Source organism: Macaca thibetana, chromosome 7, assembly GCF_024542745.1.
Source record: "Macaca thibetana thibetana isolate TM-01 chromosome 7, ASM2454274v1, whole genome shotgun sequence".
Lineage (NCBI taxonomy): Eukaryota > Metazoa > Chordata > Mammalia > Primates > Cercopithecidae > Macaca > Macaca thibetana.
The window spans coordinates 117,961,370-117,976,612 of NC_065584.1; the positions used below are offsets into that span (position 1 = coordinate 117,961,370).

The 15,243-nt window shown below is 41.9% G+C and overlaps 1 protein-coding gene across 1 annotated transcript in view; it reads left to right on the forward strand.

Annotated features, from left to right (window-relative positions):
- Positions 1-15,243, forward strand: part of RYR3 (ryanodine receptor 3) — a 566,751-nt gene that overhangs the window by 241,365 nt on the left and 310,143 nt on the right. The window contains exons 8-10 of the mRNA XM_050797588.1: positions 2,154-2,247; positions 6,613-6,687; positions 8,636-8,792. Of these exons, the coding sequence (XP_050653545.1) occupies positions 2,154-2,247; positions 6,613-6,687; positions 8,636-8,792 (326 nt within the window). The remainder of the gene's footprint in view (positions 1-2,153; positions 2,248-6,612; positions 6,688-8,635; positions 8,793-15,243) is intronic.

Consider the following 15,243-nt stretch of genomic DNA (forward strand, 5'->3'; position numbering starts at 1 on the left):
AACACACCTTTCAAGTTGTGTAATAAATATACGGGCCTTACCTCACTGATAGGTAATACCACAGCTGAGAAGAATAATCAAATGTCAGTGACCTACGGGCTTTTGTGTTACATTTTGGCACATTATAGCAAGATCAGAATTTTTAAAAATACTCATCACAGGCTTTAGCCCTATTAAAGTCTAGTACTTTCAAACTGGGAATGTCCTTCTATGCTGTGATGTTTGAAAAAAGAGGAAAACAGAGTTGTCAAGGTGATACCCCAGTTTTGGAATGCATGATAGTTAAACTGAATATTCAGGAAAACACAAATTCTTAACTCTTTTGGCAACAAGTGGAAGGCTTTAAAAGGTAGGATGTGTTTAGCCCTCTTCCTTTGTGCCAAAATTAACCCACCCTCCTAAGTCTATTGTCAGTCAATCCCTTTCTATTAAGAATCAAGAAGCTCTGGGTTTAAGTCTCTCCCAAGAAAGTTTTGGCTCAATCTTCTCCATGTTAAATGTTTTATTTCACCGTAGGAATAAAATTATTTCCTGGTCCCAACAGAGGGCTTGTGGAGATTAATTAAGGCATGTTTGCAAATCATGTCAAAAGGTCCTTATAGAAATGTTGAGTGCCCTTGTAATATAGTCGGGATAACTCATCACTTGAGTCATCTGGTTCTGTAGAAAAATGTCCTTCCAGCATCCACTGGTGAGAAACCCACTTCAGCCCTTAAGAACGTAAGTGATCTTCATCATGATGCTGCTTTCCTGACTATGGCCCTGATAGATTTCAATTAAGAAAAGTCGTGATGCACCAGCACTTGGCAGTGTTCTCTGTGTGAGTAGGATATTGATTTGAAGGAGCCCAAGAACTGTAAAGGATAAACTCCAAATAGGGCATGGCCTCTCCATCATGAGATGAACAAGAGCTTAATCAAGAGCTTTGTCATGGAGGGCTTTAATTTTCTAAATAAATTAGCTATTAAGAATCCCCCTATAATATATCATGAATCATTTTTAATGCAAAGAAGGTTATAACTCAGAATATCAATACAAAAAGATACAGGAAAATTGGAAGGAAACTTCTGAATATTTGAGGGAATTTTAGAAAAACTTGCCTTGTCTAGGTGAGAAAACTGAACTCATATCAGACTGTCACTATACAAAATTCACTAATAATACCCTTTTCTCCTCTGGCATGATTGCTCATTCTTACTGTTTTAATCCAGCACCCAAAATAGTTTAAGACAGCCCCTAAAGTGATCTAATTATGTGATATTTTTTCCTTTAAAAATTCTGACACAGACATTGGGTATATTAAGTTCATATGTTTCCTGAGAACAGACTAGCCTGGAGAATTTTTTAATTCAGAGGAATAACAAATCCCATTTCTTGGTGCCAGGTAAAGCTCGTACTGGAGCCCCTCTCCTGCTACTATGTTCTTTGAATTAAGGCTCAGCATTTATTTGAAGACAAACGGATCATCGTGTCCTTGAAGTTCATTGTTTCCTTTCCATCTCTGAACTCCATGACTATTGAGATTCCTTTCTTATTCTGAAGGCTAAGTATTTGTTGATAAAAGCATCTACACTTGTTCACTCAGGGATGTTAGAGAGTAATTCTGTTTTCCCTTCGTGCTGTAGGAGTAGCAACCAGATTTGATCTGTTTGTTAAATGTATTTGAATGTCGCCTTCTCCTAAAGGGTCTTAAAAATGGTCTGCTACCCCCTTCTCAGCACCTTTCTTTCCCATGATTTGGATCTTTTTGCAAAGTATACACAGTGAGATTGTGGATATTTATCCAGCAATTTGGTATTAGGTATATTTACATCCTAAGTAACTGGAAACTCCTAACATTAGCAACTTAATTTTCCTTTTGATTTTTAATGATATCAATTGGCACACTATTTTCACCTTACCTTTTGATGTTGGACTGGCTCACCTCTGAAGCCCTGTTTCACTTTCAACATTAGAATTGTTTTGACTTTCCTGTCTTTTCTGCCTGAGGCCTGCATTCATGGAATATGTAGTTACCAAAATGTGTCTCTCTCGGTATTTTCTGTAACTGGTCCAGACCTGTGTGAATTTACCCTTTTTAAATATGCCATTCTCTAATGAAGAGTTTAATGAAAACTTGCCATCATTCACAGTAGAATATAATTCTCTTCCAGGATACCTACTTGGTGGGCATGTAGTGCGTCTTTTCCATGGTCATGATGAGTGTCTGACGATACCATCTACAGACCAGAATGATTCCCAGCACAGGTAAGTCAATAGCTTCATTCTTCCCCTAGCTGTTTCCAGTCTCAAGTGACTCAAACCAAAGAGTTTACATTTGTATTTAGCCACACAGGAACTCTGTACATGTCGGTCAATTGACAAACCTTCCTCCAGCCATGGGTTCCAGTTTGTAAAGCAGGAATGGCCGTTCCGCTTGCTCACGGGAGGAGCTCTGTACACATGCTGTACTTAGGCGGTTCTGTAATGCTTCCAGATCCCTTCATTTTCTCTGGCTCTGCACTTAAACAAATTATTCACCAGGCTCTTCAAAGACAGATCATCTCTATTCCCATTTCATGTGCTAAGTAAATAAGGTAGACTTCATTGATTTGGTTTTATCACTAAATAGCATTAGAGAAACTGATGTCCAGCTGGAGCTGGATTTAGCAGGGGGTGGTGCCAAGGGTGCATTTAGAGGGCGCTGTGCTGAGGACAATGTGTTCTTGTCCTCATACTTGACCCCATCATGAATGCTTTTCAGAATTTCAAAACCATGAGATGGAGGATATGAATCCAAGTCTTAAACGCATACTAAAGAGTTTTTTTTGGTATTCTATCATCAAAGGAACAGAACATAAAAAGCTTGGCCTTGTAACTATAGAAATCTGATATTTTAAAAAAATCAAACCTCAGATCCAAACTAGATTGAATTTGGGACAGCAGTGAGTCTGATCCGGTGACAATGTTTTCTTTTCTTTTGTGTAATGCCTACAGGATCCTTGTCAACTGCATTTTTTGCTTCATTAGAAACACAGGCTCACAAGTCTTCACATCTTGGAGACTATGTAGGTCAGGTTCCTGCCACAGGTCACACACTGGCTGATTTCAGATGCAAGCGTAGAAGCCAGAGCTGCTGACTCTCTCAGGGACCATTTCCTGTATTTGATGTATTCAAGGACCACCCCCCCAAAGCAGTGTGCTTGAATTTATTAGTATGCACCTTAGAAAGCACCCATTGGCAAAGTGTGTCCCTTATAGTTCTTAGTCTCTTCCTACTTGCTATCTACTCTGAGTACCCCTTCATAGGAACCGGATGTGACCCAGAAGGGTGCCTAGGACACATAAAGCACAGACCTATGTAAAGCGCCTTGCTAAATTCACTTGCTGCCTCCCTGGCACTGGGCCAGCAGTTGACAGTTACCTCTGATAGGGAAGTTAGGTCCACCTGATTTTTCTTAGAAGTAAGGATTCTCTACCCTGTCATGTGATCCCGTTCACTTGTGGTTTGCCTTTTATTCAATATTGAAACTATACAATAGCCTATTTACTGTCTCTTTGATATCATATTCTGCTGCCTCAAGGGGAAGGTTTGCAGGTGGATGAATAACTGAGATTTTTGTGAGGTTTGCAGAGTTGTCTGTATCTAAGATGGAATACATCAGAACTTTCCTAGTTCATTCTCTCTATTCCTGTTCTACTTTTAAGGATGGAAATTTGGAAAAAGATGAAGTATTTACCGTGTGCATACCCCCACCCACATGCACATACCTGTCATCAAAATTAGAGCCAAATTAGAAACAGCTGGACAGAAACTATGCTACTTAGTCATTTGGTGGGCATTTCAGTCAAGTGATTCAGCAAAATTCTGCTTGGAAGGAAAGGCTCAGCAAGTGTTTGAAAGGATGTGATGGGGAGAGTGAAGTAGCTGGAGAGGAGTTTTCACAATGAACACACTGGAGCAGACATGCATGCCATCGTTTAAATAAACATGAAGGTGGCCTTTCTTTAGCCCAGGATTTCATTGGCTCTAATTTGTGTTTTGGAAAAAAAATTCATCCATAAAAATAAGAAGTCTTATTTTATAAGGAAGCATGAAAGGTTTAAGACTGGGGAAAGTGAGCAGCTGTTCAGCACAGTGGAGCTTGAATCTTTATATCAACTAGTCTCAATCAAAACAGGATGCCTTGGTGTTATTTGATGTCTAGGTGAAGCGAGTGATAAGCCTTGTCTTAGTCTTCTATTGTCAGGGAAATCCTCAGAACTGGCCAACATGGCCAGGAACATCAAAATCGGGGGAGCATGATAGAATAGGAAACAGCACACTAAAAGACTCTAGCAGCTACAGAGGCATGCAGGTGTTCCATTGCAATGGTGCTGACTCTCCAGAAGAAATCGTTTTCCGTCCCTATAAATCCTGAGAGCAGCCAAGCTATGTGGAAAGACTCTGACCCAGAGTGGAAACCCAAGACTCCCAATCTAACATCTTGAGCTCTGATCCTTGGCTTTGCCTCTGGCTTGTCAAACACCCTGGGATAAGTTACTTAACCTATTGAAGCTAAGGCTAAGCTGTCAGCCAAGCTTTCAAAAGCACCTCAGCTTGCCGCCCACTCTACTCCTCTCCTTGGAATTGTTTTAGAGAACAAGAATAAGTTGTTTCAACCTCAGTAACCTTGTGAGATTAAATGGAGCAGGCCGCCCAAATGTCACAGGTGGGAAGAACAAACCTTCACAAATCCTTCAGATGTCAGGGGTAGAGAATCTTCTAGTTCCAGCTCCAGCGCTGTTTCACCTGTGACCTGGGTGAGCCACTTCACCCTCTTCTGAAGGGATCTTTGCAGCTTGCACTAGAGGGGGAGAAGCATCAGTGAGAATCTTAGCAAATGTTCCTAAGTGGCTAGGAGGTTGGTGCAGTATCATTTCTGTTCTAGGCCTCGTACAGACACACCTGGGGTGTAGGAACTCGAAAGCAGTATCGGATTTTCTTTCCTAATATTTACTGGGCATTTCCCGATAACATGTACATTAGAGAAAGATTGAGAAATAGCCTTTATATTCCCACCTTCCAGAGGTAACCACTGTTGATGTAATGTTTCATTGATTGCTGTCCAATTAATGTGTCCCTCTATGCATGTTTATAAACATTTATAAAAAGCACTTTCTAAACATTTTTTAAAAGCCCTTTAAATTTTCACAACCTTGTTATATAAGTACCCTGATTAGATAAGCAAACGGAGACACAGAGAGTTGAAGGGGCTTGCCCGAGGTCACACAGCTACCAGATTCAAACCCAGGTCTAACTTCCAGGCTCATTTTGAATCGACTCATAATTATGATACTTTTCCAGGAAAAAAAAATAAGTATACATTTTCTTTTTACCACTATTGATTAACTCTTGTCTCTAAAATCTAAATCCAGATTCCTCTGGAGTTTGATCAATTCAATTGTGATACATACAAATTCTCTCTGGTGGAGGTAGGATTTTAAGTTAGTGAATGTAAATGCAGTTAAATAATCAGTTTTGATTAAAGGTCACAAGATTCTCAAAAAGTGGCTGGATTCAGTATACCAGGTAATCTGGGGACCGCTGTTCTTGAGACATGCTCTTAAACTGTGAATTTTGTACAATGTGGACCAGCCTGGCCCAATCACAGGTTATACAGAATTTATTTAAAATAAAACTTTAAAAACTGAGGCTTTGTTAATCACTGGAAAAAACATCAGGCAAACCCAAGTTGAGACACATTTCACAAAATGCCCAACCAGTACTCCGCAAAACTGTGAAAGCCATGAGAAACAAGGCAAGACTGTTTAGAAAGCGTAACAGATCAGAATAAACGGGAGACGTGGCAGCTAAACGCAGTGTGGTATCCTGGATTATATCCTGGAACTGAAAAAAAAGTTTGCGGGAAAAATTAAGGTGAAATCCAAATAAAGTCTTGAGTTTAGCTAGTAATGACATACTCATGTCGGTTTCTCAGTTTTGACAAATGTACCTCGGTAATGTAAGATGATAACATTGGGAGAAGCTGAGTGAGATCATGCAGGAACTCTCTGGACTATCTTTAGTAACTATTTTATAAACCTAACATTTTTCTAAAATAAAAATTTTATTTCAAAACACATTAAAAGATGATTCGTAACACAGGAAAGGAAGCAAGGGTACAGTAATAAAATCGTGAACACTGTAACAGCTGAGGATAAAGTGCCCTAGAACGATGGAAATGAGTTCACACTGTGTCGAATAGGTGTTTTTAAAGTACAAATACACTTTTTAAAGATATAAAACTACATCAAGGAGCTTGACCTGAAGGAACTGGAGCATTCTGTGTCTGCCGTCATGGTGTAACTGGGCTATCGTGACTCCTGATGTAGAAATGGAGATGTTCTTTTTCCTGCCTTTTCCTTGTGTACCTGATGATGCATAAATGTCCATGATAGGGATATGGTGAGCAGTTCCCTCCCCTCTAGCTGCTTTGACCCTTTCTGAGAGAGTGAGACCGTGAAACCATCCTCCTTATTCTGGCTTTGCATTCTGCTGACTCCAAAAGGGCTTAGACAAGCTGGGTGCCTGAACAGCCTCTGCAGGGAGCTGTTCTTCACCCGGGTGCTGATCTCCAACTCTGCTCATAGGAGGATATTCTACGAAGCTGGGGGAGCTGGGACTCGAGCCAGGTCTCTGTGGAGAGTGGAACCACTTCGGATAAGGTAATGGAGGGCCTGGGAGTACCCTTTTCAAGATTGCTTTCTTTTTCAATAATAGGCCGTTCTCTTAAATATTTCATTCATCCCGTATCACCTGGCAAACTCCTTCAAGTCCTTTGTCTAGAGCTAAGTTCTGATATTTCTGTGACTTTGTTTTTAAAGAACACACACACACAGTTTCCAAAGCCACTGTGTTGACTCTGAGGCTGGCAGGCTCTTCTGCCCTTGCGGTAGCTGACTATAAAAGGAAAGCTCAGATAAGGCCACTGAAAGCCATCCAAGTCCTCCCATTTGTTTTCTTAAGCAGGTTCTCTGGAACCCAGATAAGTCTTCTCTCTCCTCTTAGTAGCTTTGTTGGCTCCAGTGGACAGGTAGCTTTAAATGGCACACAGACAGGTAGTCACAATGGCATAAGATAAGGAAGATGTAAACGTCACTGGGTATGTAGGTATGAAGAAAAAGGTACTTACTAGAACTTTTCAGAGACAGTTTTGTCCCTTGGTGGAAGGAACAGGAGGCTGAGACTTTGCAGCCGCAAGCTTGAATAACCACGAGTGGTCGCTTAACTTCAAACCACTGAAGGGGGATCACTTTCAATGCAGGACCTTTATATGGGCTGAGAGGGTCTGTAAGTTAGGCTAGAGCTAAACTGCTTGGAGTGAGAGAGGAGGATTAAGTTTCGCCCTCTGATTTTCCTTCTCTGCCTTTCCCTCTAGTTCTTTCTGTTCAATCTCTCCCTGAAAATATGTTCAAAATAAGTCTCTCTCATGCAGGGTATATGCCCCAAGGGGCCCTGAAGATAATCCATTGGCAATCAGAAGGTAATATTAGGACTTCTCTTACACCATACACACACATGCACACATTTTTTTCTGAGAAATTGGCAGCTGATGGTTTAAGGAATGCCAGTTTTAAGGAGCATGCACTTATTAACTGACTTGAGTCATTTACATCCTCTTTCCAAACCCATTAAAAATCTGAGAGTAACATACTCTTGTTCTCAGGATATTAGCCCTTAGTTATTGCTTAATGGACTTTTTAAGAGGTCAAAATAGGTATGTATATGTACTTCTGGTTGTGATTGCTTGCTCATTTCCCCAGAGAACTAGACATGAAGAATTTAAGCCTTTTATCAATGTGATTTGGATTTATTGATGCTTCAAAAAGTTGGACAAAGTGCAGAGTGGTTTTAAAATGTCACACATATATCTCTTAAACCTTTTATTCTTAAGAGATAAGTATTTTGCATATGAGCAAATATTTTAAAGAGATAAATTTTGAGTTAGATTATTCAGTGGATAATTTCTCCATAACACTTAATGTAACTTTTGCTGAGTGCTAATCTTTTGATGAAGGACCACTAAGAGGACAGTATTCAATATGAGTTCTCCCTTGTCTTAATCCTTTTATCCTGCTTTACTTATTTTCCACAGAATTTATCTCCTTTTAACATAATTCAGTGTTGACTCATTACGCTTGTTTATTGTCTGTCTGTGGCAAGTCTAAGCTGTGCAGGTATTTTTACTATTTCCCTTGAAGATAGGACTCTTTGTGTAGTAATACGTTTTAGTTCAGATGGCAGGTTTGGAAAGGCTTTTCCAGAAACAAGTTTCCATTCAAAGACAAGCTTCCCATTGATTTGTGATTATTTGCATCAAGACCTTTCAGTGGAGTGAAGGAAAAATTGGAAACCTGGGACTTCCAGTTGAATGAAGCCACTGACCTGCCTTTGAGATCATTCCTTGTTGATGTTACCAAGAGCGAGCACTAGGCTGGGTTGTAGGCAGACATGAAATCCTACAGCAAGCCAGGAACCTGGTGCATTTTTCTCTTAAGGATGGACACCAGAAGGGTTATAAGTCTGCTAGCATGTGTAAGAAAGCGCAGGGTAAATACTGAAAAGGACTTATTTTTGTATAAATGCAATTTCTTGTCTGTTTCATCTGCCCAGTTGGAGTGGCAGTAACATCAGATGGGGCCAGGCTTTTCGACTCCGGCATCTCACCACAGGCCACTACCTGGCCTTGACAGAAGACCAAGGCCTTATACTACAAGACCGGGCAAAGGCAGACACCAAGTCCACAGCTTTCTCTTTCCGGGCATCAAAGGTAAGGTGTGATAAAGTGGACTTTGACCCTGTTCTAAAAGTGAAAACTCAGACACCTCCAGGTAGAGCTATAACTGGGAAAGAAAGTAGGCTGGAACAAAGCAGAGTTGGAAATTTGACCTAAGATAGATAAACACTTTCTTCTTTTATCTTTTGAATTGAGTTCATGGAGGAATGTGTACCTTGGATGAAGGTTGAAGTCTTGAGCAAAAGGAGTGTGTGGACAGTCCTGGAAAATCCAAGGATCATAGGAATGGACATTGTTGCTCAAAGGCTATTGGAAACTATTGTTGTTGTTTAGTGCATTCTGAGTTGTCTTTAATAACTTCCAAGTTATATTCTTCACTCCTTTAAAGCAATAGTAGCATGGAGACATGAGTTTCAGAGCTACATTTGTTTAAATAAAAAGGTAATTTGTTAAAAAGGTTTAAATTTAAAAAGCATGAGTTTCAGGCCAGGCGCGGTGGCTCAAGCCTGTAATCCCAGCACTTTGGGAGGCCGAGACGGGCGGATCACGAGGTCAGGAGATCGAGACCATCCTGGTTAACACGGTGAAACCCCGTCTCTACTAAAAAATACAAAAAAAAACCTAGCCGGGCGAGGTGGCGGGCGCCTTGTAGTCCCAGCTACTCGGGAGGCTGAGGCAGGAGAATGGCATAAACCCGGGAGGCGGAGCTTGCAGTGAGCCGAGATCCGGTCACTGTACTCCAGCCTGGGCGACAGAGCTAGACTCCGTCAAAAAAAAAAAAAAAAAAAAGCATGAGTTTCAGTGCTTTATTTGTTTTAAGTTTTTAAAATGATGCAGAGAACACATTCTGGACATGACATCATCTTGCAGTTATTAATATTTATATGATAAAATTTACTACTACCTTCCCCATTCTTTCCCTTAGCTATTCCTACTCCCCAGATCTCTCAGCTCTCTCCTATCCATCCCAAACCTTCATTAAGAATGGATCCTCTGGTAGTTAGGTTAACCTTGAATTAATGGCTTTACCATTTGATGTGTATGTGGACAACTATTCTTTTTTAATGTTCAGCCACCTTTAATGTTCAACTAGGCTTCGACTCTCTCTAACTCAGAGCTGGATCTAGTTGAACGGTCAGAATTACATGCTGAGCTAACTTCTGACAGACAGTTGGATGGTCTGTCACTTTATGAGTGTTCTGGAAAGATCATCCAAGCATGAGAAAGGCTCTGCACAGATGTGGGCACAGTTATCAGGAAGTCTGCGCTGCCTAAGAGTATAGCTCAATATCTCCTTTGGGAGCTTCACCTTTAGTTTCATTCTTTGCTCTTTTCCAGAAATAAATCTTGATGTGTGTTCTCACCGTGATTTCACTCAAGGGTTGTTGAGGATTCTGCTTGTGTAGGACTAGGGGTGAGGCTGACAGCTGAATTTTCTATGGGGGCATCTCTGCTTCCTAATGCACCTGAAGAAAATAGTCAGCACTGCCCTTCTTTGGTGCAGGGGTTCAGAGTCTGTTTTCCCCCTCATTTTGTGCTCCTATGGTCTTTTTAGGCAGAGAAACTCTTTGGCATGTAGTTTTTTTCTCTTTAATATTGCTCTGTATCAGAATTGGGCTTTTTTCGTATCTTTATTCCAAATATTAAAAGACATGATCTTCCTGTTCATATCTTCCTAACCATCTCTCAGATGTTATCTTCCATCTGCTTCTCTTCCAATGGCTATTGACTCTGGTTTTCTGAGCACATCTTCCCCACGTTGCTATCATTTTTTTCCTTTTTTTTTTTTAGATTGCCAACACAAGAGGGATTCTTTAAATTCAAATTGATACCTATTTAGTAAACATTTTTGCCTCCAGGAAGTGATTTAGAGCAGTGCAACTTTCTGAAAGAATCAGTGAAACAAAGCAACAGAAAAGTCGTAAGAACAGAGACTGGAACGTGGAGTGGGGGCTGAAGGTGGGTGGGAGTAAAAGAGGGAGGTGGAAAACAAGAAATGACTCATCACGGCTAATGACCAAGCAAGTGTTTTTCTAAGAATGCCAGTTTGGCCCTTTCTGTATTTGAGCATTCTCCCCCTTTCTCCTTGACCCACTCGGGGTATGCTGCCAAGGATAGAGCAATGACCTCGGGGTCTTTAGCATTTCAAAAAGGGGCTTTTCTTCCAGCGCAGGGTCAGGCGGCCTTCCAGGCAGCTGGCAGGGTCCTGTTCCAAGGGGACTCTTGCATTCTATTCCGTTCTTGGCTCAGCCTTGTGGAGCATGGCTCAGCACTGTGCCGTGGTCTCTGGGGGAAGCAAGGAAGGCTCAGAGCCCCATAGAGACCTTGTCACACTCCTTCCACTTGGCATCACTTCTGGCCTCTGAATACATTTCCCTTCAAAGGGTGCACTGCTTATCTCCCCAACTTCCTCCATTTCCATGTATGGGGAGGCAAGCAGGGCATGGCTGGAAAGTCGTCACGGTACCATGGGGGCCGTCGGCATAGCAGAGCTGGAGGCAAAAGTCACCCGTGAGTCACACTGTCCTGTGCACTTGGCAGTGTGGTGACATTTCACTGGAGTCACTATGCTGGAGATTTTAAATAAGTCTCCATGCAGTGGTATTCAACCCAGCTACCTTCATTTCAATTTGAAAGGAACTGAAATTAAAATGGCCTAGGCTCTATGGCAGGCCGAGATATGGCTGTGTTCCCACTGGATGTCAGGGTTTCTTTGGGACGTTGTGTGGGCAGGGCTTTGGCACCTTAGACTGTGAAGCTGCACAAAAAGAAAGAACATGTGGAGAACACATAACTCTCTCATACACCATCCAAATAACTGCAGGGAGAGCACTGGAGAGGCCCTGATTTTCCTGGGCTTCCATGTGCCTGCCTAGTAAGCGTATTCTTGCCTTGCTGGGCACAGGTTTTCCTTAAATGCACTCTCTGTGCTTCCCATCGCCGGCCACCAGTGACAATACCCAGCAGAAAGAGGTTGGGGCTCTGTTTCTCAACAATGTAAGGACATTGAATCATCTGGCCAGCCCTTGCCTGTGACAGGCATTATGTGACAGAGCAGGCGGCAAACAGTAGCCTGAGATAGCGGTTCAGGATCTGTGTGGTGGCACAGGAGTTGGGAAGGCTGAGGGAGAGGTGGAGACAGTCAGCTGTCTCCCATGGGACTGGGGCAGAGGGTGAGGAAGCAGGGTGTTCTTCTGATCCTCTCCGTATGTTGGAGAATCTGCAAAAGAGAAAAAAGAGACTCTTGGGAAGATCACTGCTGGGGCTTTAGTTACGTGTTTTGGGAGGACACCGGGTGTGCTGGGCTGTGAGTCATTTGGTAATGATGAGCTTCCCAGCCCACATTTTCTGTCAGGTTGCATTAGCCTGCGACGGTTATGACTACTAAATTGGGGGCCACTGGACAGCTGCAGGTGCGTGCTAACATCCTTAGCAGCCTGCCATTACCAGGAAGATGGCAGGTGCCCCAGTGCATCTTGTATGTGCATGATAAGGTGGAGGTGTGATTGAGCCTTGCTGAAAGGTGACCAAGTCCGAGAACCAGCTGCAGTTATCGGCCCGGGCCTGGCTCAAATGGAATCAGACTGAAGACTTGGAGCAAGCTATACAAATCACATAGAATAAAGAGCAGGATGTGATCTTGATCAAGGTCCTCCTTCCCCCACTTCAGCAGATGATGCAACTCAAATTGGAGGGCTAGGATGTAGTATTACTTCCAAAACACAGCATCCCAGCCTTATCCCTCTGATCTGAGAGTGGTGTTGTGTAAGACACAGCCTGGCTTCAAAGTTAGCCTAGATTGGGCCTTGATTCTCATCTGCCCTCTGTGAGACCTGGAACACAATTCTTCATCAATTTGCACCTCATTTGAAGTCTTTCATAAAAGATCATTCAGACCTGACAGCTGCCTGCCCTTCCACTGTGTCTCTTGCCACTTGCCTGAGGCTGCCTTGAGCCCCAGCATATTATTTCAGTCTTGGAACATGCTTGTTTTTTTCTAATCACCACCAGACTTGTGCCTGGAATACCTTTTGCCCCTCTGCAGTCTACCACAGTGAGCACCTTCTCATGCTTTCAGGCAAGTGTTAAGTGCTCTTTGTGAGAGGAAAACCTGCTCATGCGTTCTTAAGGCCGTCACTCCCTTGACTGGGAGGCGCTGGATGACAAGGACCACACATACCCCACCCTGCTTTATTTTTGCATCCTAGAATCTCTTGTAGTAAGTTTGAAAAATGCTTGCTGAAGGGTTACATCAGTGTGGTCATACCTTGAAATAGAGTGAAATCCATTTCATTCTAGCCTCCATTGTCGTCATAGAAACATCCTGCCATCCTTGTGTAATCATTTTGCTACTGTAATCTCTTCCCAGTACACACCCAATGAGAGAGGTTCATTTTATTTTGAACATCTAAGACAAATTTCTATGAACTTGATTTCACATCATTTTTCCATGGTCTTGACATTGCAAGGCCATTCCCACAAGGATTTCAGATAATGTGATTTAATATTTACTCTGGCATGGCAATATTGTCTGTTTAGATGTCATGACTCAATGTCAGTTTACATCATTGAATTTTTTTCAGGGAAGGGTGAATTAATAATGTTAAAGCAGGCCTTATGTATAGCCACTTACTGTAAAGCCACTTTAAAAGTGCTTTAAAAAGCCATTTTAAATGACTACACCATACATCTTGAATGATTGGGCTAGAATCTCAAATGTTGCCTATTTCATAGTGTAAGGGTATAGAGCTATCCCTGTTCCCAATTAGAGGAAATTTTTCCTGACTGTATAAAAACATTAAATTCAGTTTAGTAAACATTTATGAAATATCTATGTGCTGAGCATGGTGTTCTTAGCCAAATGTGATTTCCCTGCCTACCTTTCACATGCCGTTTAACCTCGGCAGCCATGGCACCCCTAACCAAGGTGACAGCTGGGCTCATGGTTCACCTGTCCCTGAAACCCTGGTGCAGAACAGCGCTGTTTTTGCCGGTTCCCTTGCTTGCTCCATTTTCTCACCAAGTTATCCACTGGGGAAAGGGAGGGTATGGAGCAAAGGAGGGAAGGGGAGAGAAGAAAATACGGATAGTAAGATTCAAATGCCTAAAGACAACATCACTTACTGCAGCTTCATTTTCAATAAAATCTACAAAGGATTTTTAAACTTCAAACGGATGTGCTTTCTCTAGAGTTTATGGTTCCAAGTGGACCAAATAGAGAGTCAGTCAAGGAAAACCTTGGGCTTTGAAGTGGAAGAAGCCTGGGTTTGAACCCTGGCTCTGCCATATGCTGTTCATATGTTTTGTGAAAAATATAGATTTTTTTTTTAAAGTGTGTCTTGAAAGATTGCTGTGAAAATTAAATGAGACCAGGAAGATGACCTGGTAGTTCTCTTATCCATAAAATGGAAGTAGTGCTGCTTATCTCAAGGTGGTGGTGCCAAGGGTTAAACGAGAAATACGGAGAAAAGAGCCCAGTACAGTGACTTCTGCTGGAGAAATATGCCTTCCCCAATAAGGCAGATGAATCTGCTTCCCAGCATGTAGTAAACAGAGGAAGGCGTTCCTCCTCTTCCACACAAAGCCTGGGGCCAGCTAGACTCTTTATCAATGTCCTGCAGTGTGTGGTTTTTAAGGGCAATACGAAGATCTCAGATTCTAGATGAGAAAGTCTTAAGGAGGCTATGTTGATATGAAAACAAACCCAAAGGTGATTCCTCAAGGTTTCTCCAGAGACACCTGGAAATAGTGGGCTAACCAGGAGTTTCTTGAAGGCTCACCCCAGCATCCATGAATGGACTCCGCCTTCCCATATCTACTTTTCCTCTGAAACATTTCTGGGTGTCTACAGTCCTGTATTGTAAAAGGTACTTTCTTGTCATCTGTAAACACAGGTGGCTTAATTGTATTAAATAACACATTTCACTCTAATTAATAGGCATGAATTAGAAGCTACTCCATTCCACGTATCATCCTAGATACTAATGGTGTCACCTACAACTCAACCATCTCCAGCCATATGTCTTTTCAGCCCATCATTCACGTGGATGCCAGAACAGTTATTCTAAGATGGAACTCTGTGTTTCAGTGGCTTTCCATTACCTACACTAGCTTTTCCCAAAAGGTATTCCAAACAACGATAATAGTGGGAAGAAATAAACAAGATGCTGCATTCGAGTTCAATAGGTCATTTTGATTTTTTCATTGATGATGATGTTTTGTTTTTACCATAGGACAAACAAGAGCTTATACGATCACAGTATTCCCTTTGACTCTTAGAAGAAGATTCGGTATTTGTCCACAGTCATCTTTTTCCCATATGAAGTCTGTTAACAACATGAGCTTCAGAAATATGAACCTGTAGAATAGAGTTCAGAGTCCTTAATTTTTGCTCTCATCTCTTTCTGGATTCCAGCGTTCTGCTTGCCGTGCCATGCCCCTTTACTAGAAAGCCAATCCCTTCCTCATTACCCCTCACTCCTCT